At 36.4% G+C, this 26,725-nt stretch overlaps 1 protein-coding gene across 1 annotated transcript in view; it reads left to right on the top strand.

Moving 5' to 3' along the window:
* The first annotated feature begins 1,929 nt into the window (after positions 1 to 1,929).
* Positions 1,930 to 26,725, top strand: part of PDLIM4 (PDZ and LIM domain 4) — a 72,457-nt gene continuing 47,661 nt past the window's right edge. Inside the window, exons 1-2 of the mRNA XM_032212113.1 lie at positions 1,930 to 2,246; positions 19,821 to 19,972. Coding sequence (XP_032068004.1) covers positions 2,154 to 2,246; positions 19,821 to 19,972 — 245 coding nt within the window. The 5' untranslated portion in view covers positions 1,930 to 2,153. The remainder of the gene's footprint in view (positions 2,247 to 19,820; positions 19,973 to 26,725) is intronic.

Raw genomic sequence — 26,725 nt, 5'->3', positions numbered from 1 at the left:
TACCTGGGTCCTTTTCCTGATGCACTGTATCTTTATTGACATATTGTATCTTTATATACACTGAGAGCGACTACATTTGATAAATAAATAAAATAAAATAAAACGTAAAAGCCATGTATACGATTCTTCTTTCTCTCCCCACTTCATCCTATTGTTATTCACAGGACAATTTGGCTAAATTTAGAAATAGCGACTGGCTCCAAGTCACAGTTTCTTGGGCAAACCATGACTTCAGCTTGCCTTCTTTTTCAAGCCTGACCAAACTGGTAATAGAATAAACAGAGAAAGGCAGGTAAATGTAAACAATGCAGGAGGTGGAGCACAGATACTGAATTATGTAATGGTGCATGCAGGAGGTGGAGTTGTGGAAAAAGTTCAAACAATAACCTTTGGAATTTAAACTGAACTGTTATAAGCATGTTCTCCCTTTATTTTTGAAATGCTGGAGGGTAAACTTTATTAATACAGTTAATTGTTACAAGAGGATCAATTACAAAAATAGAAAGTGTCTTATCTCAGACAGAAGAATGTTGCAGCAGTTTAATAAGTACAAAACTACTTAGAAAGTGTCTTGGTTTCAAGGGCATTGTGTATGAGGGTCACCTTCCCGTGTAACGTGGGGCAGCAAAATAACTTGGACCACTGCTATATAGCTACAGATGAAAAGTGTAAAATTGTAATGCACAGAAACACATACACACAGAGACTCATCCATGAGCATAGATGACCAAGTAGAAAGGATAAAACTATTTTCAGAAGTTTATTCAAATATTTTGCTTCCATTTCTCATAAGTAACTTAGTAAGTTAATTGTAATTATGTAACTTGCCTCCAAGGAAACAAGTGAGAAACTGTGAGGGTTTTTTTTTTTTTTGGTGTTTTGGGTTTTCTTGGATAGTTATAGAGCAGGGGTGTCAAACTCATGTCACAACAGTGTCATGTGACATATCAGGACTTTTTCCCCTTCGCTAAACCGGGAGTGGGCGTGGCCAGAGTTTCAGCTCAGTTTTAAAGTCTCCTAAAATTAGACAGAGTATAAAAAGTAAGGGGGAAAGCATTTTATTTTTCAATCTTCCATAAACCCCTCAGAGTTCCAACTGCTTGTAATGATTTGTACAATATTGTGTAAATAAAACCAACCCATACATTGGGAGAGGGGACTCTACCAGAGGCTTGTTTGCATAACCATGTACAGAGAAAAGAAATGTAAATGTAATCCAAGATTACTGGAATTGGAGAGGAAACAAAGGCAGGAGCTACCTGTGTTCTTCCTCCTTGTTGTTGTTTTTGTATGCTTTCCTTAAAAAGTTGCTCTTCAGTTAGGAAAAGCATATGAACCTGAGGTTTGACAGTTCTCTCTCTCTCCCCTCTCCCTCCCCCATCTCACTTTCTGTCCCCCTTCTTCTCTCCCTCTCTCCCACTCTCCCTCCCTCCCCCTCCCCCTCTATCTCGCTTTCTGTCCCTTCTCACTCTCTCCCTCCTTCCCTCTTCCTCCCTCTCCCTTCTCTCTTCCTCTCTTCTCCCCCCTCCCCTCTACCTCCTTCTCTCTCCCCCTCCCCTTCTCCCCCTCTTCCCCTCTCTCTTCTCCTCTTCTCTTTCTCTTTCTGTCTCTCTCTTCCCCCTTCTTTCCACCCTCTCTCTCTCTCTTTCTCCCTCCTCTCTCCCTCCCTCCCTCTCCCCCTCTCTTCCCCTCTCTCTCTCCTGATAATCTGAGCATTGGTTAGGAATGGACTCAGGTATAAAAGAACAGCAAGATCCCTCGAAAGAAAAGGTTGGTTCTGTGACTAAAAAAATTAAAAATCCCTCCCCAAGTCTAATCAAGGAATATATCCTTACCCAACGGCTCGTTGTGCAGGAGAGCCAAGGAGAAAGTTGGATTCCCGCCCGCCCTAAGCGTGAAGGGGCCCCGCCTCTCCCTTTCTCTGCCCTCTGTTCCTCCTCCTCCCTCTCCCCTGTACGGGGAAGCCGAGAGACGTCAGGCCGGACCGGAGATTAGCAGGCGCTTTAAGTGGATTAGAAAGTAGCCGAGGCAAAGAGAAGAGAGGAGAGGCGAGAAGTTGGCGGAGCAGGCGCCGCTTTGCGAGTTGCTTTCAGCCGGCTGCCCAGGCGCGCTTCCCTCGTCCGGCTTTCCTTTCTGGCTTGAAGAGCCCCGCCATGCCCCAGACAGTGGCTCTCAACGGTCCTTCGCCATGGGGGTTCCGCCTGGTCGGAGGGAAAGATTTTAGCACTCCGCTGACTATTTCCCGGGTAAGTGTGAGGGAAAGCCGCGTCTCTCTCTCTCTGCGCGCCGGCGGGGGATGGATGGAGGTTGGAGAAGCGCCTCAGGCGACCGAGGCGGGAATTGGCACTTTTCGGCACTCGCGGCGTTGCGCCGTCTTGGGTAGACTGGTAGAGGAGAGTGGAGGAAAAAAAAGAAAGCTCGCAGGCCTAGATGCCAGGAAAGCACGTTTGTACCCGCCTGGTTTCGTTCAAAGGTTATCAGGGGGCGGGGGTGGTGTGTGTGTTTTTAAAGTAGCCTTTGTCGAGCCGCATCCTCAAGTCAGCACCAGGCACCATTACCGTCAGCCGGTGGCAACCTGGAAAGCCCCAGCCAGGCAGCCCGCCAAAGAGAAAAGCGGCGATGCACTTCAAAGGCCCTCCGGGGCTCTTCTTGTCGACCCTGCGGGAGGCACTTGTTGCTGGCCAGCCAGCTCGGCGATACGGCGCTCCCGCCGTGGCGGCTTTTCGTCGCTATGAGGGCGAACAAGCGGGGCGAGAAACAGGAGGGCGCCGGAGTGTTAACGCCCCTGTGCGAGAGAAAAGATGCTTGGCATGCGGTTTTAGCCAGACTCCCTCTGATTTGGATGCTGAAAAGAGCCGCCTCGGATCTGCAAGGCGCTGAACTTTGGGGCAGTTCCTTATTTATTTATTTATTTATTTATTTATTTATTTATTTATTTATTTATTTATTTATTTATTTATTTATTTATTTATTTATTTATTTATTTATTTATTTATTTATTTATTTATTTATTACTTTACTTTACTTTACTTTACTTTACTTTACTTTACTTTACTTTACCTACCTTACTTACTTACTTACTTACTTACAGGCATTTATTTATTTATTTACTTACTTACTTACCTAGCTTACTTACTTACTTACTTACTTACTTACTTACTTACTTACTTACTTACTTACTTACTTACTTACCGGAGTTATTTATTTATTTATTTATTTATTTATTACTTTACTTACTTACTTACCTACCTTACTTACTTACTTACTTACTTACTTACAGGCATTTATTTATTTATTTACTTACCTACCTTACTTACCTACTTACTTACTTACCTACCTTACTTACTTACTTACTTACGGGAGTTATTTATTTATTTATTTATTTATTCCCACTCCGAGCCTAGGCTGGAAGGGAAGACTTTAAAAAGAGAAAGCGGGCTGCAGAGTGACTAGAAAAGGATGGGGTTAGTGTTTAACAGCACACAGTTCTTTGGTGGTGTTTTTTTTTAAAGGAACATGCTGGCAAGTTTCTTGGAGAGAGAGAAATTAAAAGTTTTCAGGAAACGGACCCATCAATGTGGATTGGTAGGAAATGTTAATGCCGGGTGAAGAATTATGGTGCCTATTATACACACACACACACACACACACACACACACACACACACAAACCCCTTGGCTCATCACATTTGGGAAGGCAGAGAATTTCCCCCTGGACTTATTAGTCACAGAAATTATTGTCCTGCGCATAATGGAAACATTTCCTAAACTGCTTTAATTTCTAATAGGCAGTTTCTAAGTGTGATTACTAAAATTACATTTTCCCAAAAGCAGTGAGACTTGAATGTTGGGCAGTTTATAATCCTAAACATATTTAATAGGCAGTGTCAAAATTCAGTGGCATTTTCTGTTGAGAAAGATAACAGGATCACATTGCACAATTATCCATTAAAATAATTAGTGTTCATTATTAAGATGCTTAAACACATAATAAACAAGTACTGGTCATGATGTTTTGTTTCTGAAGGTTTTTTTTTAAAGCTTGTTCTTAAGTAAGAATAATGAATCATCTGGTCATTTTAATTTTAAGTATGCATAGTTTTATAATAATAGCAACAGGATACAGCATATTATCTGGTACAGTATAGTCCTGATATTGTAGGAAAGTTACTATGTAATGTTTGAGTTCTTGATTTTAAGGAAAATGAACACTGAGCAGAATCAACTGAGCACACATATATTTGATTGCAAAAAGTGGATTTGAAAAAAGTCTGGGTAAGGATCAGTAAGAACCTCTGGCAAGAGAAGTTAATAGCAAAGGAGCTCAAAAGCAGGAGAAAGATAATAAATTACAGTAACAAACTACTCCAATGCAGAGAAAAAATGGAGGACAGCAAAATAAGCCAGTGTGACTACATAAAAAGGTTAACGGAAGATTTGGGTGGTGTGGGGAAGAGAAATACAGAAAATGAAAGAACCAGATCATAAAGGAAGAGCAGGTAGCCCAGAACTGTAGTGCTGATAACTGGAAAGCCAAAGCAGAAATTAGCAAAGAATGTTACAATTAAAGTAGGGGTTCTTAAAACTTATTCAGAATAAATCACTACAATAGCTGCCCAGTGAAGAAGGAAAAATGCTAAGTTCTTCAACAAAACTATGAGTTCTGCTTAGGAAGAGCAGAATGAAAGGGCAGATTTTAGACTGACAGCAACATTATTAAAAAAAACCCTTTGAGTTTAACTTTAGGATTAGAGTAATGATATGATACAGTACTGTATTAAAGGAAGTAGCTGATGGTCTGGTTGAACTCTTATCTATGATATTTGAGGATTCTTGGAGAATGGATGCTGCCAAGCGACTGGAGGAGAGAATTATTGACCATGACGTTAAAAAGGATCAAAAGAAGCTATAGCAAACTACTAACCAGTTTGACATTGATACTTGGGAAGATTCTAGAACTCATCAAGAGTTAGATCAGCAATTTAGAACCAATCATCAAGAGATGGATCTACAATATAACCCACATCGAAAACAATGCAGTAACTACCAGGAGTCAGCAGTGATTTGTTGAGAACAAATTGTGGCAGATTTATTTTAGCTTTTTTTTCAGGTCAAACATGCTGGGTAGTGCAGCAATCAAATGGTTACTTAACAATATGGTTTGAAAATCATATATAGATTGCAAGCTATCAATGGCTCCTTGCCAAATTGGAAAAAGATAGTGGGTGTGGTACCATAAAAATATTTTAGGTAACCTACTTTTCAATATTTTATTATTTATTTACTTACATTATTTATATAGCCACCCTTCCCACAAACACATATCTCTGGGTTGAGTACAACACAATAGTTAAACGCTCCACAACAAACCAAAATAAAATAAACATAAAGTAATCATGCGAAATAAATAAAACAAACAAGTAAAACCCAAGAAACCAAGAGAGCAAACATTGTTTGATCTAATACAATCCACCTTGCACCTTGGGATCCCCAAGGTTGATGAAAAAGCTTGAAGAACCTCAACCCGGGGGGAGGTGGGGAATGATGTTCCAGAGAGTGGAGGCCATAGCAGAAAAGGGGGTTGCCAGCTGGAACTTGTTAGGAGATGGGACTCACAGTATACTCCTCCTGCCTGATTCACTGTTTGATTGAGAATGTAGAAGAAAAGTTTATTAAATCTGCATATGGTATAAAGTACCCTAGAAGAGATTAATGACATTTCAAACAAACCTTATAATTTGGAGAAATGGACAGAAAGTAATGGAACAATATTTAATAATGACAAGGGCGAACTTAGGGAAAGAGAATCAAATCTGTGTGGTAGTTGATTATACAGGTACTCCTTGACTTATGACTGTGAGGGCTCCTGCACATTACAGTCATATGTCATGGCAGTCATTAAGCGAGGTATCCATGTGATTCCCATGCTTAATGACCACAATTTCTGCTCTCCCCATTACGGTCATTAAGCAGAGCCCAAGGTCCCTCTGGTGGTGAAAGCCCTAGAATGCTATAGGTAGTCCTCGACTTTCAACAGTATATTTAGTGACCATTCAAAGTTACAACAGCACTGAAAAAACTTGATTTATGGTCATTTTGTATGACCACTTATGACTATTGCAGTATCCCAGGGTCATGTGATTTATATTCAAATACTTGAAAACTGACGGTTTCAGTGTCCTTTTGCAACCTTCTGACAAGCAAAGTCATTGCGGAAACCAGGTTCACTTAACAACTGTGTTACTAAATTAACAACTGCAACGATTCAGTTAGCAAACATGAAAAGAAAAGTTGTATAATGGGGCAAAACACACTTACCAAATTCTCACTTAGCAACATAAATTTTGGGTTCAATTGTGGTTGTAAGTCAAGGGCTACCTATATATTCAATTTCTTATTCATTTGTAAAGACAAAAAACGTGATTTGTGATAATCTAGACAACTCCATTCCAGTGGGATTGAATTTTATTTTCAGTAACCCAGAGGGAGAAAACATGACAGATCTGAGCATGTCACAGTTGTCACATGCTACAGATATTTTAATACAAAGTTGATGTTAATTAGAAATGAAATAAAAATAGTTATTTCGAAGGATCATTTTAATCTGTAATAAAAAAAAACTTCTTTGACTTTTTCCCCCTCAGAAAATACTTTGTAAAATGCCAGAACTGAGCTACTCCATAAATACAGTTCCATAAATATTACCTGTCTATGTGTCCCAATGAACAAAGCTCAGTTTTTTGTCTGAATAGCAAAGTTGGAGATGATTGCAAATCTGCTGGAGTAATTAGTGATAACGAAGAACCAGATATCAGTTTAGAGAAAATTGTTGAGTGCTGAATGAATGTGTGTGGGATATTTTGCTAGAATGGATGAGGGAGAAGGTGCCAAGGTACCATTTGTAGATCCAAAGATGAATGATATTGTTGACAGCTTGCTGAGTTATGAGCTCAGAAGACTATCTCCTATATACTATTTTACCCATGTCTACTCATCTGGATACATGGCAATGAAATGAATATGAATCTAAAAATACGATTAATTTTATTGCATATAATCAGGGGGAAGTAATGAAAGATGTAAGAATGGCAAGTAGTGTAATAAGATCTCATAGTATCTGAGATATTTGCACTTTGTCTTAATATGCTTAATGTAGCAAAACTATATGAACTTTGGATCTTTCGGTATCTTTGGTCTGAAAAGAACTGTTTTTCTCTTTGAAGATAATGCTTTGTTTATATTACTTGTGATTGGTTGTCAAACCATTGCACAGAGAAAACAGTTAAGGGTGTTTTCCCATCTACAACCTGCAAAGTGATTTCTGCAAATAACTCCGTTAGAAGAATTCACTGCAGCAAGTTTTAAAAAAAGCTAAATAAAAGAAAAGGAAAAAGGAAAAATTTCAGAACACATATAACAAGTAATGTATTTTTAATTTAGATAGGCTTTTCCCCTTAAATACTCATTGTTTTAAATTGAGATTTTAACAGCAGAAATTATTGTAGTAGATAAATATATGGCAGTGTACAGATGAGGAACAAGTAAAATTATAAATTACTTCAACATACTTGTTTAGAAAATCTACTGTCTTTCTTTGTTCTCTACCATTCATTATGGAATCTACCTCATTTAAGGCTACTAGATTTGAATACCAAAAAACCAGAGGACAACTATATAGAAGCTGAAATTTATTGGTATTTTAGATCTCTGGTATCATGTAGTTATCGTCTACATTTCCACAATCCAGGCATAGTATCCTAAACTCTTCCATAAAAACTTCACTTAAGAACTTACGTTGGGTTTTAAAGCAAATTAAGAAAGTGTTTAATGAAGCTTATTTAGAAATAACAATAGGTGAGCAAATTGATTTTTCTTTTGGTCACTTTTTAATCTTTTTAATATTAAACTTACATTGGAACATTTGTAACAATAAATCTTCATGTAAATAAAATCTTCTGAATATATGCTTGTAAATACTTGCATTTTCTCTATCTGTTGCACATGCACTGTTCTTACATAGGCAAACAATTTATTTGGCTTTATATACACTATATTGCCAAAAGTATTCGCTCACAATTGAGTCTGATTATGTGGATGGGTGAGCAAATACTTTTGGCAATATAGTGTATATAGATAAAGGAGCTCCCTCATAAAACTGAGAAAAAAATCTATTTTTAAATTTCAGCTACATTTTATTCATATATTACTTTGGGAGGTTGATTAGGTAATTGCACTAATATGCTAACTAAATGAGTTTATACACTGTCATGAAGTGTTGTTAGAGAAGAATTCAGTCATGCTTGTTTTCAATTCTATTGCTCTGTCTGACATGTTTCTGTGAGTTTTCCCTGAGATGTGGTTCAAGAATCCACACTGTTCTGCAAAAGGCAACAAAATTATAAGGCTCAAAATCTGCTAGGAATGAGAATAATGTCATGGTGAACTGGAGAAAAATTAGAGCCTACTGTTTATGCATTTCCTTGATAAATTGACTACACTTTCCCCCTAAAGTACTTGGAGAGTAAGTAAGCAGCCAGTCTAGAACCTAAGAGAAGATTTCACACTAAGCAATATATTTTTTAATGGTAACTTTTATTTCCTTCAGTGGTTCCTTGTTTCCTGCTTCTTTTTACATTTGTTGCTTTCTTTAGAGTAGTCACCGTGTAATACATTTTGTTTTAAGGTTATCCATTTATATGGATATTTTTCATATTGGCAAGTTTCAGATGTGTTGACTCTGGGGAATTCTAGGAGCTGAACTCCATACATCGTAGAATTGCAATGTTTGAAAAAGACTGATTTATATATTTTTGTATGAAATAGTTGTAATATTAGGCTAATTTATGATAAAATTAATCTGGTAAGATTCCCATCATTGCCACAATAACAAAGAAAAGCTGAGAGATTAAAAACTAATCTCTGCCTGCAGTATTTTTTTAACTGTCCTAATGTGCTATTTATTTTTATTTGCCTCTGTGAAAAAGATACATTTATTTGCTGCTATATGTAATTCTCTCTAATATTTAGTTCTGGGGGTGCAACAATTCCAGCCTTTTCAATTCCTAGTATGCCTTCTACTCCTTGTTTAGCAAAGACCAACATCTGCAGTCTCTACTTTATAGTATTCAGGTGTAATTAAAGGAGAGATATTCACAATTGCAGGCAGTAGAGACCAATCTCACTCCATAAATTGTGGCTGAGTGTCAATTAAACCAGTTGTGACTAAGTATGAAATTGAAATATATGGACAACCGAGGCCTGGTGTATACTACCATTTGCACAGCCTGCAGACATAATGTCATAAATGACAGGGCTCCGCTCCTTCACTTAGGTATTTTTACTAACTCCTGGATAATACAAGTATCTTACAATCATTAGAAATTGTATACTAGTCACGGTGGTAAGGAGTCAGTATCTCTGTAGTCTACATGTGGTTAAATAAAGATGACAACTTTGGACTTGAGTCTGAGTTATTATTCACAGTGCAAACATCTGTTAAGTATGTGCCCCACCTCTAGAAATGATCCATTAAATCTGGCATTACAACTGTAATCTCTTAGCAAGGAGATGCAGCTCTGTCTTATTCAGGTTTATTCAAATATATATATATATATATATATATATATATATATATATATATATATATATATATATATATATATATAATATATATATATATATATATTTCTGTCATGTTGAAAAATATTAGTCTTGTATATCCAAATATTTAAGATTGTAGTCCTTCAAAGTTTGTTTCTTTGGCTGAGATTTTGGAGAGTTATCAGGTAATAATTTCATTAAAGAAGTATAGAAGAGAGAAGAAGTATTTTGCTATGATTCACATCACAGTTTGATTTCTGTAATTGCTGTTATTCGTTTCACTTAGAAAATTATTCAAGTGATTTCATTAAAAAATTGCATAAATTACATTAAGCCAATAGATCAAATAGTAAACAAAAAATATTTTACAAACCTAATGCACAGTTGTAAAATGTTATATCATTAATTGCATTTCAGAGGTAGCGGACACCAAATAACAGTAGGAAAAGGAATTATATACTATGAAGGAATTAAGTAGCTAACCAATGGAATATTATATGTTATTGTCATAGATAGAAATGTGAGTGAATGTTATTTTTTGTGATAAAATTGTAGGAAATTAATTGCATGGGTGCTTCTGTAAAAGCATGTGCACTAAATTTGGTATACTGCCTCTCCCCCCACCCCTCCCGTAGTGGGTATATGAGGAGAAAATTGGAAATAACCATAACTGTTTCAATTAATCATAAGTTGTTATATCCAAACTGGAATACTATATTTTATTGAAATAAGCCCCCCTCTCATCTATATATCCATCCATCCATCTCTCAAGGTTCAAGGTTCAAGGTTCAAGGTTCATTTTATTTATATGCCGCCCTATTCCCGGCGGGACTCAGGGCGGCGCACAAACCCAAAGGAGGGGAAGGGAAACACAAGAACTACAACAAAAGTACAGGGAATTTAAAACAACCAACAGCCACACGATTTGAGAGGGGAAGGGAACTCATCGACCCCAGGCCTGCCGACACAGCCAGGTTTTAACGGCTTTTTGGAAGGCCTGGAGAGAGGTGAGGGTCCGAATCTCTGCGGGGAGCTTGTTCCAAAGGGCCGGAGCTGCCACAGAGAAGGCCCTCCCCCAGGTAGTAGCCAGATGACATTGGCTAGTAGACGGAACCCGGAGGAGGCCTAATCTGTGTGATCTAATGGGTCTTTGGGAGGTAATTGGCAGCAGGTGGTCTCTCAAGTACCCAGGTCCAATACCATGAAGGGCTTTATAAGTGACGACTAGCACCTTGAAGCGTATCCGGAGACCAATCGGTATCTAGTGCAGCTCGCGGAGGATAGGTGTAACGTGGGTGTACCGAGGTGCACCCACAATCGCTCGCGCGGCTGCATTCTGGACGAGCTGAAGTCTCCAAATGCTCTTCAAGGGCTGCCCCATGTAGAGCGCATTGCAGTAGTCCAGTCTTGAGGTCACAAGGGCATGTGTGACTGTTGCAAGTGCCTCCCGGTTCAGGTAGGGACGCAATTGGTGCACCAGGCAAACCTGGGCAAATGCCCCCCTGGTCACAGCCGACAAATGATGTTCTAAGGTCAGCTGTGGGTCCAAGAGGACTCCCAAATTGCAAACCCTGTCTGAGGGGCATAAAATTTCACCCCCCAGCCTGAGTGATGGAATACTAGCCAAATTTTTGGGAGGGAAACACAACAGCACTCGGTCTTGTCTGGATTGAGCGCAAGCTTGTTAACCCCCATCCAGACCCTGACAGCCTCCAGGCACTGGCACATCATGTCAGCCGCTTCACTGAGTTGGCATGGGGCGGACAGATACAACTGTGTATCGTCTGCATACATATCCTGTGCCGCCGAATGATCTCATCCAACAGCTTCATGTAGATGTTAAACAGGAGGGGGGGACAGGACCGAACCCTGTGGAACCCCATATTTCAGGGGCCTAGGGGTCAACCTCTGCCCCCCAACCAACACCGACTGCAACCTGTCCGAGAGCTATTTTTTCTATCCATCCATCCATCTCTCTGTTGCTCTCTCTCTCATATCTATATATCCCTTCATCCATCCATCTCTCTCTCTATTCTATCTATCTATCTATCTATCCATCCATCCATCCATCCATCCATCCATCTCCCTATCTCTGTCTGTCTGTCTATCTATCAATCTATCTCTGTCTCTATCTCTCTCTAATGTATATATCCATCCATCCATCTCTCTATCACTGTCTCTATCTCTGTCTCTCTGTCTGTCTATATCCATCCATCCCTGTCTGTGTCTGTCGGTGTGTCTGTCTATCTCTATCTATTTATCTCCCCCCTCTCTCTCCCATCCACCTGCCTGCCTGCCCACTCGCCTACCTGCCTAGGCAGCTTCACAAAGCCTTTTGCCAAGGCCACAAAAAAAGTGACCAGAACATGTAAGAACATGAGGAAATCTCTGTGCAAAGGCTTTCCTGGCCATAGCTGCCATCTTTGAGATTGCCAAGTGGGATAGTACAAAAAATGGAAGATCCCCTTTCCAGGAGGACATAACACCCATGGCCACTTGGTCTTATTAGATCAAATCTAACCCTGTTCCTCCCTGTCTCCTTCAAGAGCTTCCATTAATTAATTACACATTAATTGCACTACTTGGTCATCAATGATTGAGGGATATCACTGTAAATCATCAGCCTGTAAATGATACTCAGTACCCCAACCAATGACTTCTTCCAGTGGGTTCATATGGGGGAGAGGAGACAATGCCAAGCACTAAATCAGCCTTAATTTGGGCCTTCGGGTTCAACCTCTCTGCTCCTCCAAACACCATTTAAAACTTGCCATGAAGAAAGGAGGAGAAACACAGCAACACCATGCTTCCCATTCCCGATAGCTGGCCCAGAAGGATACAATAAAATTTGTGGAAGTTTCAATAGCTGAAGATAATGTTAAGAATGTTTTGTTTTAATATAGGTAGAATGACAAAATTTCAAAAATAAAAGTTAATTTTTCCAGTTCCTTTCTTTGCCTGTGTTAAGAAGTATTTGGGAGGGCTGTTAGATTTGCTCTTCTACAGCTAAAATATAGTTTAGTTTTATCATACAACCTGAATTTTGTGACTGAATCTTGTTTGCAGTTTCATAATGTGGCACAATGGGGGAACCTTTCAATCTAAGAAACCACCACATGTATCACTGAATATTATTTCCCTAGCTTAACCATCTCCAATTAACACACTATGAATTTGCTGTAGAAAACCCAAGTTACTTTGAATAACCTCACAGTGCACTGGTTGTATTCAAGGGAGAAAAGATTGTTTTAAATTTATTTCATTTTGGACATAATTGTAAAATATTATTTGTTTATTCAATCCATAATGTTTTGGCACACAGATAATTAGAGCCATTTTAATGTCATGCCACTTATTAATTACTTCAATTAGTTATCGCACTGGCAATCCAGAAGTGGAAATCAGGCAGTAGAAATTATTTATAATCTTTTCATTCCAAGTCTGACCTTGGTGGAAGTTTAACAAAATAAATCTCCCACACCCTAAACACTTTCTGTCTTTGCCAGGCTGGATGAAACAAAAACATTCAAGCTACTTGGGAGAATTTACACCATTTTGCAGTGTTGGTATAATGACATCAGCATTTTTGAAGAAAAAGTTTAAGCTATTGTTTTCCTGATGCAGGTGTACCTAGCTAATGTGGAAATAAAGATATACAAACATAAAAGGACCTCAAACCTGAGATTTAAAAAGCCCTACTTATACTTAAGAAACCTATTTTTCAAGTTGATTACAATAATTTGATATTTCTAAAATGAAAGCAGTTAAAACTACATTCTTTCATAATATTGGTCACTCTAATAAACTGTTGCTGATTATCAACCCTAGAAAATAACTTTTAAAAGAATAACCAGATAATTTACGGAAAATTTTGTGCAACAAAGCAGTTTGTCATGCCTTAGCAATGACCAATCTGTTGGGAGATTTTGGCCCCATCTCTTTCTCTCTCTCTCAGCCCAACCCACCTCATAAGGTTGTTATTGTGGAGAAATAGGAGGAGGGAGGTGTAGTAGATATGTTTGCTGCCTTGAGTTATTCATAAAAATAATAAAAGTGGGAATACAAATAAATAAATGTGATCATTCATGATTAATAAAGTTGCTTCTTGAGAATGGAGAAATAGTGAATATCTTGATGCTTAGGGGAGCAGCGCATATCTTAAGTGTGTATACTGCATGGGGTGTGAGTGATTTGCGTGTTTTCTTCTTTGAATATGGATGGAGACATGAGAGGGTATTTTATTTATGTGGTTAAGTGTACTACTCTAAATAATCTGATGTGGAGTTATTATTTTGTGCTTTGCTGGGACAATACATTTACTATTGCTTTTTTACTTTACTGTCTTGAAGCATATTCTTGGTCAAATTATCTCTGGATATGTTTGTATTGCCTTCTGTGAACTTGGTGCTGAACTCAATCCTATCCCCAAAAACATTTTCAAAAGGAGTTTTTGGGTTTGGAATCTCTGCCACATACTGAGTGGCATGGACAAATAACTGATTTTTCTAAAGTACAATTTTACCTTCTGGGAAATTGATATTCTCCAGAAGCAAAGTTTCTTAGAACTCACTCACTGAAAGAGTTAACATTTGCTGTAACCACGGCAGAAGAGGAAATGGTCAGCAGTGTCCAGCTTAGGTGCTTTCCTTAGCTTCTGTGTTGGCTTCTCTTATCCCTTCCCCAATCCAGAAGCCAAGTGGGTTGCTGGAGGAGGAATAAGTTTTTCATTAGGGGATGACAGGAATAAATATGCCAAGCCCTATTTTGTTTTGTTTTCTCTCTTTGCTAATGAGATAATTCAATTCCTTTTGGCTAGCAGCAATATTTCATAACTAGGACCATACTGTTTAGATGCAAGCTCTAGCACTCTCTGGAGTGGATGGCTTTTTTTTACTACGAATATAAATGAAATGTATCAGTTTCCAGAGGACAGTTTTCAGAAATCCACACAGCAACCAAAAGCAGCCTGCTGAAACACAATTGTTCTATTTTCTAAGGCTCCTGACTGGAAAAAGTAGTTGTGTGTGTTTTCAAATTTCAAAACAATATTTCAATGTTCACCTTCTTTAATGGAACCAAGGCGATTTTTGGGAAGTACAGTATTTACTGTTGTTTTCATTTCTCCATTCAAGCAAAAGCTGTCATTTAAACAGACTATCATTTACATTTTTCTAAACCAATTCTGATTTAGTAAAGACCGGCTTCTCTTTTTTGTAGGAAAATGGGATTAGTTTTGCCGTCCTATTTTATTCTCTCTAACACAACAGAATGTAAAGAGCCTCTCCATCCTTCATCAGAATAATTCTCTCAAAACTGAACAGAGTAGGACTGAATTTAGTGGAGGAGGGTAGGGAAGTAGCTGGCAAAAATGATAAAAGTCTAAAGTGATTTAGATCTTGACCTGGCTTGGGACTATAAAGGGAAATTTCCTCCTCCTGCATCTTTTAGGGAGAAGCAGCTGGACAGATTGCTGCAAACTCATAAGTCTTGCTGTCTCCTGGTTGGGTGACCCAGAGGAAACTGGCTATTAAATCCCAAACTTGCTTTGCCCCACCAACCTTTCCCAATCTTTAGTGGCAGCAGTAAGGCACTTGAGAGACTAAAGTCAGGTTTTATCTGAATTTCCTTAAATTTTCTACAGAGAAAATATGTCTTTCTTCTATGGCCATTGTTGATCCTTTTGTTCCTGGTTGCTCAGAACAATAATTAATAGGGAAAATGTTGGAGGTCATGGTTACAAAAGTACTGTACAAAAATCACTATGATTAATGAATTGAAATCTGAAGATAAGAGAAAGAGTCTCCTGCCTAAGCCACCACAATTGAACCATGAGTGAGGCAAGGTTACATGATATATATTGTTCAGATTATGAACCAGGCAAACTCTGAATATACTCTTCTTTTCCATTCATAATGTCAGTTATCAATCTGAATATAGACATCATGCAAACATTGAAAAGGGGGACAGCCTTGGATGAAGGCATCTACTTTAGCAACCCAGAAACAAGAGTAACATTGTCTCTTGAATGCTGTTACTTCGTTCAGCTTTTACAAACACAATAGAAAGTTTTAAACTTTGGAAAAATATTCCAGTCCTGCCAAAAAAAATAAACTGGAATATCCAAGGTATTCTGTACTGAGTCACTTCATTCATATTATGTAAAAGGTCAATTTAAATCATCTTTTGGAAGACAGGAGTGGCTTTTCATTTCCCACCCTAAAGAAATTAACTCATGTCTGCCAAACAATTCAGCTATTGTTTGTGAAGGTGACATATGATTGAATATTATCAATGAGTATTATTTACCACAATATGTACAAATACTGTTTTGATTCAGCTTTCCCCTAATTGATGGTGTCAGTTTTCCCAATTTCTAGCAAGGCTGCTTTAATTCAACTTAGTTGTATAATCTTTTAAAAATAATATGTTTTTCCTCCCTTGTCTGTATTAAGCCATTGCCAGGTCTTAATGGAAACAACATTAAACTAAATAAGCTTTTATTTTATTATTTTTTAAAGAAAATATATTATAACAAAGGCTGACTTATCTGCCTAGAAGCATATGTAAGACTATAGAAGAAACACAAAAATGGTTAGCTAACCCTCTGCATAGCCCTGGAAGGAAGAGAGGATGGGAAAGAAACTAAAGATAACTATGCTTTGATGTTCTTTAGTATGAGGGAAATTCTGTGAGGCATTCAGTAGCAGAATTCCAGTAGTCTTAGAGTAATTTATTTCTTCAGCTGGCCTACCTAAAAGGGCAGATTATGTAAGTGTTAAAATGTAGTAATTTAGAAATGGATAGTACCATTTATTTAATACCCCTCCCTTCCTATTTTTTTTAAAAAGGTACATTTATCTCAAAATCAGAATAAATTGCTTGCCTAAATTTCCTGACAAACAACTGTATAATCTTGTTCAGTAATCAGTCATGTCCTATCTGAAGGCAAAAAAGTAAAGTTTTCGTTCAAATTCTTGGACTCCTTACCTTATTGGGACAGAGGGCAGCTTCAGGGGGAAAAAAATATTTATGAACAGCAAATAGATACCTAGGAAGGACATATATTTAAAACTATGCACAAACCAGACTAGAAAACTTGGGTTTTCTTTACTATATTTCAAAGCGATTTTATTATTTGGATATGGAATTGCCATGGGAGAGTGTAACTAAATGCAGTAATCTGAATGAAATGGATCAGTAATACTTATAGAGTAGTTCTGGAATAATCTTACATAAATTGAAATCTTGCATTATAGCAAGACTGTTTAATCAATCAAGACTACTGAGGGAAAAAAGAGGGTCAAGAGGCATTTGGGAGAAGTTCAGTACTGCAGAAAGAAGAGATAAATCTTTAGGAATTAACTACACATACCCAAAGGCCACAAAGTTCTGGTGGTTGTTGTCAAGGGCTACCATGTCATAAACCAAATTTAGACAAATAATGGATAGCAGAGATACAGAAAACCTTCTTTGTTCCATTTGTTTGTTGATCCAGATTATTATAGTCGAAATGTGGTCACCCCTAAACTGGCAGGTTAACAGGAAAGTAGTAGAAGTGTAACACATGCCATAATGTATTAGTTAAATTAAAAGTAATAGTAAATTAACAGGTTATTTTACAAAGGCACTTAAATTGAGCCTCTTCATGAGTTTGGAGCTCAGATTAGATAGAGCTTCTTTGTCTGCTACAAAAATCTTAATGAGCTCTAGATAACAGAAGAGAGTTTTCGTTTTTTGAATTTGTTATCAGGTAAATGTTTGCAGCCCAGAAATGATAGATCTGGTATAGAATGGATTTATGTCAAGAATTTACAGTCTTTCAGCTCTAACATTGGCTTAGCTATGCTACTATTCCCAATATATATTATTTAACATAATAAAGAAGATCAAGAGAGAGAAATCACACCTGGGTACTATGTCCTATCAGATTCTGAAAGCCAGTAATGACTTCGTATAATTCTCTCCTCTCTCTTTTTTAATTAAAAAGAAAGCTCCTTCTGTGCCTTAATGGAAAATAAATAATATATACTGAGGAAATATCTTCATCTCTGTTCCTCATGAAGCAACATGTTCTTTATTTAAAAAACAATTGGAGATGATGAAAATATTTACATATTAAACACCAACTTGAGCAACAAGATTGTAGTTGCAATAAAATATTATATTTAATGGGGCAGATATGATTAAAACCATCAGAGCATTTTCTCATTAGATAATGCCAACTATCTATGTTTTCATGACAAGTTAACAAAGTAATAACAGAAGTGCAGGAGTGTGAGGAAACTTCTGGAATAAATGTTGTCCTTGCCAACTTACTCCTCTGCAACTAAAATACGTAAACTACAGCAGTGTTTTTCAACCTTAGCAATTTTAAGATATGTGGACTTCAAGTCCCAGAATTCCCCAGCCAGCATGCTGAGCTATACAGTCCCAAATGTCTTGGAGAATATTAGGTTGAGGAGGTAAATCAATGCAACATATACTTACTAGCCACTGACTATTGTTAAGGTCAGCTGTATATGTGGAATTCAATTTTTTTAATATCAATGTAATCAATGCTTACTGAAGGATTTTGTTTTGTTTGAAAATGCGTTGTAGTTGCCTTAGAAATATTGCTAGTATCTAGCATTAGTCACATTCAAAACAAAGTAACAGTCTGTGCGAGATCTTGGCATTAAGACAAAACACCAGGGAAAATGCTGTAGAGTTTAATAAACAGCATGATATTCATGCACGACTGGCAAGTGACAAGCTATTTGAGTACTAGCCAAGCTAAGCTGTTGGGGAAGATAACACCTCAGCAGGAAGTTATTAGTATGGCTTCCATAATGTTGACTGCTTCTTTTAATTGCAGAAATATTTTACCATTTATTTCTGGTTATCAAAGAACCGATCCATGTCACGAGCACTGAAACTTGGGATTAAAGGCTGGTCATTTCCAAGAGTCAAATATACTTAGGGCCAGATTTTAGAACTTGTTGAATGTTGAGTTAAAAATGTTGATTTCAGAATTGTAATCAGTTCTTAAGAATTCTTTTTATTAAGTTACAAATATAAAAATCACATTTGGTTTCTAAAAGGGCAAACATTTAGAAACTATGAAGAATATTTACACACTTAATTTTGATCTGCCTATTGAAAAATTAAGGTACCTTATTACTACGAAATATGAATTTTGTTCATGTACACATTAAACCAGATAATCATAGTTTTGTTTGAATAAGTCATACTGGCATGTTAAAAATTTGCCAAAGTATAATTTGAAAACTAAGCAACTAAATTGGAATAAGCCACAAAAACAAAATAATTTACTTCAAGTATGAATCTCTGGTCATGGTGTGAAATATGAATTTCTTTGGAAAACTGAGAGGGAAAAATATTAATTATTGATAAATTCTGAAAAAGATGCATGGTACTGTTTTCTATTACAAGTACTCTCCTACCAGTTCAGCTTAGGGCTTTAGGCATTTGTTAGCATTTTTAGATAATTTTACACAATTTCCCAAGAATCATTGTGCTTGAATTATTTACTGGAGTGCACTAATTCTCAGAGAAGTCACGTGTCAACAAGAATTTATTTTCTGAAAAACAAAAGTTATATTTTGCAAATATATTGAGATAATACCAGTATATTTAATGTATATTATTTTGTGGTTTGTTTTCCAACTTAGTTACTCAGTTTTGCAAATTAATGGATTATATTTATATTCTATTCTTCAGCAGTTCTATTCTCTGGTAAAACATGGGCCAATTTCACTAAATACCATACTCAGATGTAGAAAATATGATCACATACTCTTTAACTGGCATACTCTATGCGCAAGCTAGGATGTAGTATTTAGAGCCTCTAATTGACAGGAGAAAGCAAGTGTGATGTACAGTAGTGCTTAAGACAACAGGCTATAAGTCAGGACCCTGTGAGTTCTAATCCCGCCTTAGTCAGCTGGCTGACCTTGGGCCAGTTACCCTCAGCTAGGAAGAAGAAGGCAATAGCAAATCATTTTTGAATCTTGCCAAGAAAATTGCAGGGACTTGTTTAGGCAGTTCCAGAAGTCAATACTGACTCAAAGGCAACAACAACAGCAACAAAAAGTACAGAATAACCCACTGGGATCTTAGAATATCTCCCTGTTCCATATGTTTGTCCTTTAAGGGACAGATCTGAGTTTTACACAATCAAAATTTCATAGTTTGTAACATGTCTTTCTTTTTTCCCTATAGATAAATCCAGGAAGTAAAGCTGCTCTTGCTAACCTTTGCCCAGGTGATGTCATTTTGTCAATTAATGGTGACAGCACAGAAAATATGACACATTTAGAAGCACAAAACAAGATCAAAGCTTGTCTGGATCAACTGATATTGTCTGTGAACAGGTAAATGTCTCAACTTTCTATCTCATGCTGACCTCTCAGGTCTATGCACACATGTGGTTGGGCAGTTTATACCCAGTGATTGACAATCCACAGGCAGATGTTCATTGCCTAATCTCTTCGTTATATTAGTTGTGGAAGAGGGAAACTCTGATTATTGTTATTATTTATGTAGCACTTTTTAGCCTGGTTTCATGGCCTGTTTTGGTGTAAAGAAATAAAAATAAATCTTGCTTATTATTTTCAATTGTTGTTGTAATCCTCTATGAGGCAAATTAATGAATTATTCTAATTTTCAGCATGTGTGTATAGGCCATTTTTAAAAAATCCTCTGGTTTTAGTTCATTCTGCCATGAATAATTAAACATAACATACTACAGCATTCTCAGTAAAATGTTCTAGGCATATTGGGAATAGAAATACAATCCTGTTCCTTTTTTTAATTAGAAAGAGTTTTGCCTTAAAAGCCAACTTCTTGTAATTTTAGCATATAAAGATATTGTCCTCTATTAAGTCACTGTTATAATTGTATTTATAATTTTGATCACAGAAAGAGAAGTAGAGCATCTACTCTCTCACTATTGGAGAAAAGGATTAAATATTAGTTAATTACTTTATTTTATTCCATTATCAAATCACATAAAATCTACATAATGAATCTGAAATACAGGTAGTTCTTGACTTATGATCACAACTGAGCCCAAAAGTTCTGTTGCTAAGTGAGACATTTGTTAAGTTAATTTTCTCCCATTTTATCACCTATCTTGCCACAGTTGTTAAGTGAATCACTGTAGTTGTTCAGTTAGAACCACAGTTGTTAAGTGAATCTGAATTTTCCATTGACTTTGCTTGTCAGAAGGTTGCAAAAGGTGATTGCATGACCCTAGAACACTGAAACCATCACAAATATGAACCAGTTGCCAAGCATCTGAATTTTTACCACGTGACCATGAGGATGCTGAAACAGTCATAAGTGTGAAAAATGGTCGTAAATCGTTTTTTTCAATGCCATTGTAACTTTGACCATCACTATATGTACTGTTGCAAGTTGAGGATTATCTGTAAATTAACAAAGAATGTTCTCCAAATGCAAATTACAAAACAAACTTATCTCATGTTCACAGTTAAAACATATTAGTATGTTATCCAACATACTTGTTTATTTGTAAAAACAATAAGGCAGGATGTAGATGAATGAATAAATGAATATTATGATAACTGCTTTTTACTTATCAAGAGGCAGCAATTCATTTTTTCTCTTATCTGTACAGTATTACACAATTTCCTTCCTTCCTTCCTTCCTTCCTTCCTTCCTTCCTTCCTTCCTTCCTTCCTTCCTTCCTAAAGGGAGCTTACAATAATCATACTGGTTTTAGGAGGTGGGGCAATGGAAGAATGCTGTATATTTTTATAAACTATAGAGATTAACAGACCATTAATTAAACATTCCTGAAATTGCAAGAGCAAATTCTTGGAGCTAGGTTTATTTTTCCATTCATTTTTCCAGATACTGGCAGGAGGGCAAACTTGTCAGTATGAAGCCCCTTCTATAATTGGGATTGATTCCGGTTCAAAGAACAGTGTCTTCTTTCCAAATTTTGGCAATTTGGAATACATAGCACATCCAGTTGGTTTTCCCTATTCTTTCCTATATTGGCTCTATTGCTCTCTAACGCTATTGTCAGAAGTGCTTCCCGACAGATATGACACATTTGGAACCCAGCCTTTTAAGAGGTGATTCCAAAGAGAATGTCAGAGATCTGTTAACACAAAAGGGACCAAGCCCGTGATGATTCAGTTCAGGTTAACTAATAATTCAAGTTTGTGATCTGGATTCTTGCCTTTACTGACAGTGGTCCAACCTCAGATCAGAAAATAATATTGAGAATATAATTGGGAACTTGAAAAACTTTTCGTAGGGATTGTGACTGAAACAATTCCAAGATGCATAGATTGCAAAATATCAAATTAAGCTCACTATAAGATTTGTACTAAAGTTATAAATGTTGTGGCTAAAGAAACCCAGATTTATTGCAACATGTTTGACATCTTAGGCATCTACTTACATACTGTTGGTGAGACCCATAATTATTGTGGGGGGGGGGGTAGGGGATAAAATCACAAATGTTTTCAATTTTTACTGACATTTTACAATTTTAAGTGAATGTCATTTTTAGGTCTTTAGGTTTGATGTCTTCTAAAAGACTATTCTGAGATAAATACAGATAATTTTAATATGCAGAGTGTTTACTTTTCAGAACTGGAAATGCCTAGGTTGATCGTAGTTACATATTTTATAAGAAGATTTGAACTTGATTAATTATAGGAGGGGTATTTTACATTGGTTTTTGTCTCTTAGTATCCCTCAGTGGAATTGTGTCCAAAAGTCTCAGAGAAAATTGCAAATTATTCTATAGTCTTGCCAAATAATTTTTATGAGTGTAATATTATTTAGTGATTTTATAAAAATACCTGTAGCTGAAAGACCTTTTTAATCAAAATCAAAATGGCATTTTGATATACATAGTATTTTCACTTTACTGTTTATACTTTGTCTTAAAAAATATTACGGTACCACAGTCTTGAAAACTTCAGGTTACTCCAGGTTAATGTTCTTAACATGTTAGAAAATCAATTCTTATACAGTGGTACCGGATACTCATTATTAATTGGTTCTGGGAAGCACGATGAGTACCAAAATCGATGATTATCAAACAAATTTTCCCCATAAGGGATAATGTAGTAAGTCACAAGGCAGCTAAGACCGCTAAGTTCTAACTTGTGGGTTGACTACCAAACGAACAATGAATACAAGGACAAAAATTTTGCATCAAAATCATTGAATACCAAATTCAATGAGTTTCAAAGCAGTTGAGCAGGTACCACTGTATCTCTGTTTTTCCAGTTTTCTTCTATAGTAAACTGGGGTGAGTTGATTTGACATACAAATGGATCGTTTTAAAAAAAAACATTTTTATTTGTTTTTGAACAAGGACAAACAAACATAAAAATAAAAATAAAAATCTTCCATTAAAAATTGTAGAAAGTGTGTCAGTTGGTTACAGTATTTCCATGCATCTCTTCCATAGTCACCACCTGCTTTCATGTCAAATCGCATGTTTTAAATTCACCTATATTCATGTATATCACAATTATTATATCTCAACCTGAATTTGATTATAATTGTTTTACATCCTTTTATATATAATATTCAAAATCTAGAGTAGGATTATATGATAACATTCCATTAAATATCCTAAAATAATCCAATCACAATACATATTTATAACATATTCTAGATAAAACTTTTAAACCTCCTCTCATAATCTCCATGTGTTGTTTATATAAAATTGCATATTATCAAACTAATATATCTATATGTATTGTTATCATTATTAATCATTATTTAACTATAGCTATTGTTGCTTAATTTTATACATACTACTAGTAACTAAATTTAGCTTAATTTTTTATTATACATTTTCATTGCATCAACCTGTATCTTCCAGTAATAGTACGGTCTTATATCTCTTGCCATTAATGTTCTAGTTACTTTCTTAATAAATCTTGTATAAACTTATCTTGGCAATATGTTATTCCTTTTGTATCTCATAAAAGCTTGAAACTCAACATCTGTTCTTTCCACCAACTTATTTTGGGTTATTACTAGTGCTTCTATCAAGATTTCTCTCCATCAATTTTTCTCTCTTTTCTTCTTCTGTGCTTTGAAGTCTGGGGTAGCATTCCTATCCATCTATCTCCCCTTTCCATTTTCCACTCTTGCCATTACCAACCACGCTCACTTTGTTGTCAGTATCCAGTTTCTTATCTCTTTGCTCATTTTTTTCTTCCATCTTTTGAACTCTGTCCTCCACATTCTTCATTTGGTAAACATCCTCAGTTTCTCCATCAGATTTTTCTGTTTTGTATTCCATATTCTCCAATCTCTTTTCAATTCTCTCTGTCACAACTAATAGATTTTGAATTTCAAACATAATCATTTGCAATGTTGCAAGTTCTTTTTTCTGCTGAGCCATTCTTTCAATTTTGCTGACACATAGAGTTCAAGGCTATTTTAATAAACTTCAAACAGGTTCATTTATTATCTTTCAAGTAAAAATGTTGTCTTCCCTCCATAGCTAGTGATAGAACTTCCAAAAGACACCTGTATAAACAATAACAATATAAACAACTTGTGCTCTTCTTACTATCACTGTCAGTAAACAAACTGAGAGAACCTTGAATCTCAAGTGATTAAAGAGAAAGAAGAAAAAACATATATCCAGCCTCTAAGTGGCAGTGTAACTGCTTTTCCTCCTGTTCTTACAACCCTCTTTATAATCCTTCTTATTATCTTCTTTATATTCCAAGTTTAGAAAGAAAGAAAAACCCTTAATGGAGATCAAAAACAATCCAATCAATCAAATCAAGCATTATAAAAAAGGAGAATTTTAATCCATAGGTATAAGCAAAAGTGAAAAAAGGAAGAAAAAAGAATTAATCCATTCAGTTTAAAAAATAGGAACAAAATAGGCAAAAGTTCCATCCGTGAAAAAATAATAATTAGAAACTGGATAACACACTAAGTTCAATGCAGATCAATCTCGCAGCCTACAGTCTTCTGTCTTCAATCTTAACTTAAATTTTTTTCTTGGGTAGTCTCTTCCACTAATAATAAAATTTCCTCACCAATTCGACACATTTTCTCTTTCCGCTTTCTTTCCGTTCCAGAGCTGTCCCAACTTCAGCAGCTTCATTAGCTGCATTTCTGTCACTGGAAAAAAAGGGCTATTCCTGGATCTTTCAGGGACTTTGTGGTGTCCCTGAGATCATCAGGAGATGCCCTTCTCAATCACCCTCTCTGCGGGATGGTCTAGGTACAAATGGACCATCAAGCAGCAGAAATTCGACTGTGATCTTGGAGCACCAAGATTGCACGTCGTGCCGTCGCAACATCAGCCCTCCTTCCACGAATGGATCAAATTTTTGTCCAATGAATTTAGTTTATATCTCTGATACTGGCCAGTTCTACCTCCAGAGAAAATATGAATACTTCACAAAACTTGGTTGTCTGCTTTTTCCTTATGATTTAACATTTCCAGCTTCTTCCACTGTAAGATCATTTTGACAAGAGAATAGGAAATATCCTTCTGTGATGCTTCCCAGCATGTAAACATCCCACAAAAATACATAAAAGGATATGGGAATTTTTATTGCAGCATACACTGACACGTTTATGTCAGTTCAAAATTTCTCATCAACTTTAGTGAGAATACAATGCATATACCATATACGGTAACAGAAGACATCATAAATAAAGATCCTGTAATAAATTCCTGATTAAAGTTGCTAGATTGTCAGAACTTAGAAAAGACTGCCTAAGTGTCTATATAATGCATTTATCTTTAAATTAGAAATCCATATAATTTAGGAAGCAGTTCATAAATATGTAACAAAGAATATAAATGATATACTATGTCCAGAATTATTTGTTGGGATGAATGGCTATAGAAATCAATTAATCAAACAGACAAATAAATAAAGTCAAACTTTGCTTTTCTATTTTTTTTCTATGATTTAAGTTAGCATTTTCAAAGTTTGTCTACTTTGAACTTTTTTATGGAAAGAAATTTGGAGATACTTTGGATTAACAACACACACACACACACACACACACATATTCGTAAATTTTCACGAGTGTAGGTATGCTGGTCTTGTTGTAATCTTGGTGTGTGTGTGTGGAGTGCTGGCTTTGTTTCAGTAAGTGGAATGATTGGTTGTGTGGTTGTATCATGATTGGTAGATTGATATATGTATATATATGATATATAATGTTTTTGTAGATTTTCACGGGTGTAGGTATGCTGGTCTTGTTGTATTCGGGTCTTTTCCCGTGTAAGATTGAGATTGTCTGGGCAACATTTGGCGAGATCTCACTCCCCATCTTCAGGCTGGTGTTTTCGGCTTAAAGCATGGTTGGAACTGACGTCTTTCTATAAATCTTGGGGTGGGGGTGGAGTTATGGCTTTGTTTCAGTAAGTGGAATGATTGGTTGTGTGGTTGTATCATGATTGATAGATTGATATACATGGAACATTTTGAAACTAACGCCTTAGATAAATCTGAACACAAACCCAAACTCTGGCGTAGATATGTTTATGACACTTTTGTGATTTGGTCACACGGGAAAGAAAAACTGGACAACTTCCTCACACATCTCAACAGCCTACACCCCAAAATACAAGTCACTATAGAAATAGAAGCAAACAACCAACTTCCTTTTTTGGACGTCCTAATCTAAAAAAAAACCAATGGCTCCCTAGGACACACCATCTACTGGAAAGAAACACACACCAACCACTACTTAAACACACAATCCCATCACCACCCTGAACAGATCAACTCTGTAGCCAAGATCCTCATCTCCAGAACCAAATGCTTAGCTGACAAGACCACCTGAAAATGGAATTATACACTCTCACAAACATATTAATTTCCAATGGATTCCAAAGAAAACAATTACCAACCTAATCCAAAGGGAGACTCCCCCAAGAACTGAGACACAGAACTGGACAATGCCATCACCCTCCTCCCTTACATCAAAGACTCCACAGATAAAATCAGCAAAATTCTCCACAAACACAATATCAAGACAGCCTTCAAGACTGACCCAAAAAATAGCCAACATCTATATATATTCTTATCTAAACTAACTATAGAGTTAGAATATATTACATTATATATTATATACTAATA

Source organism: Thamnophis elegans, chromosome 2 (genome assembly GCF_009769535.1).
Source record: "Thamnophis elegans isolate rThaEle1 chromosome 2, rThaEle1.pri, whole genome shotgun sequence".
Lineage (NCBI taxonomy): Eukaryota > Metazoa > Chordata > Lepidosauria > Squamata > Colubridae > Thamnophis > Thamnophis elegans.
The sequence above is the reverse complement of the archived record's forward strand: the minus strand, read 5'-3'. Positions and strand labels throughout refer to the sequence as shown.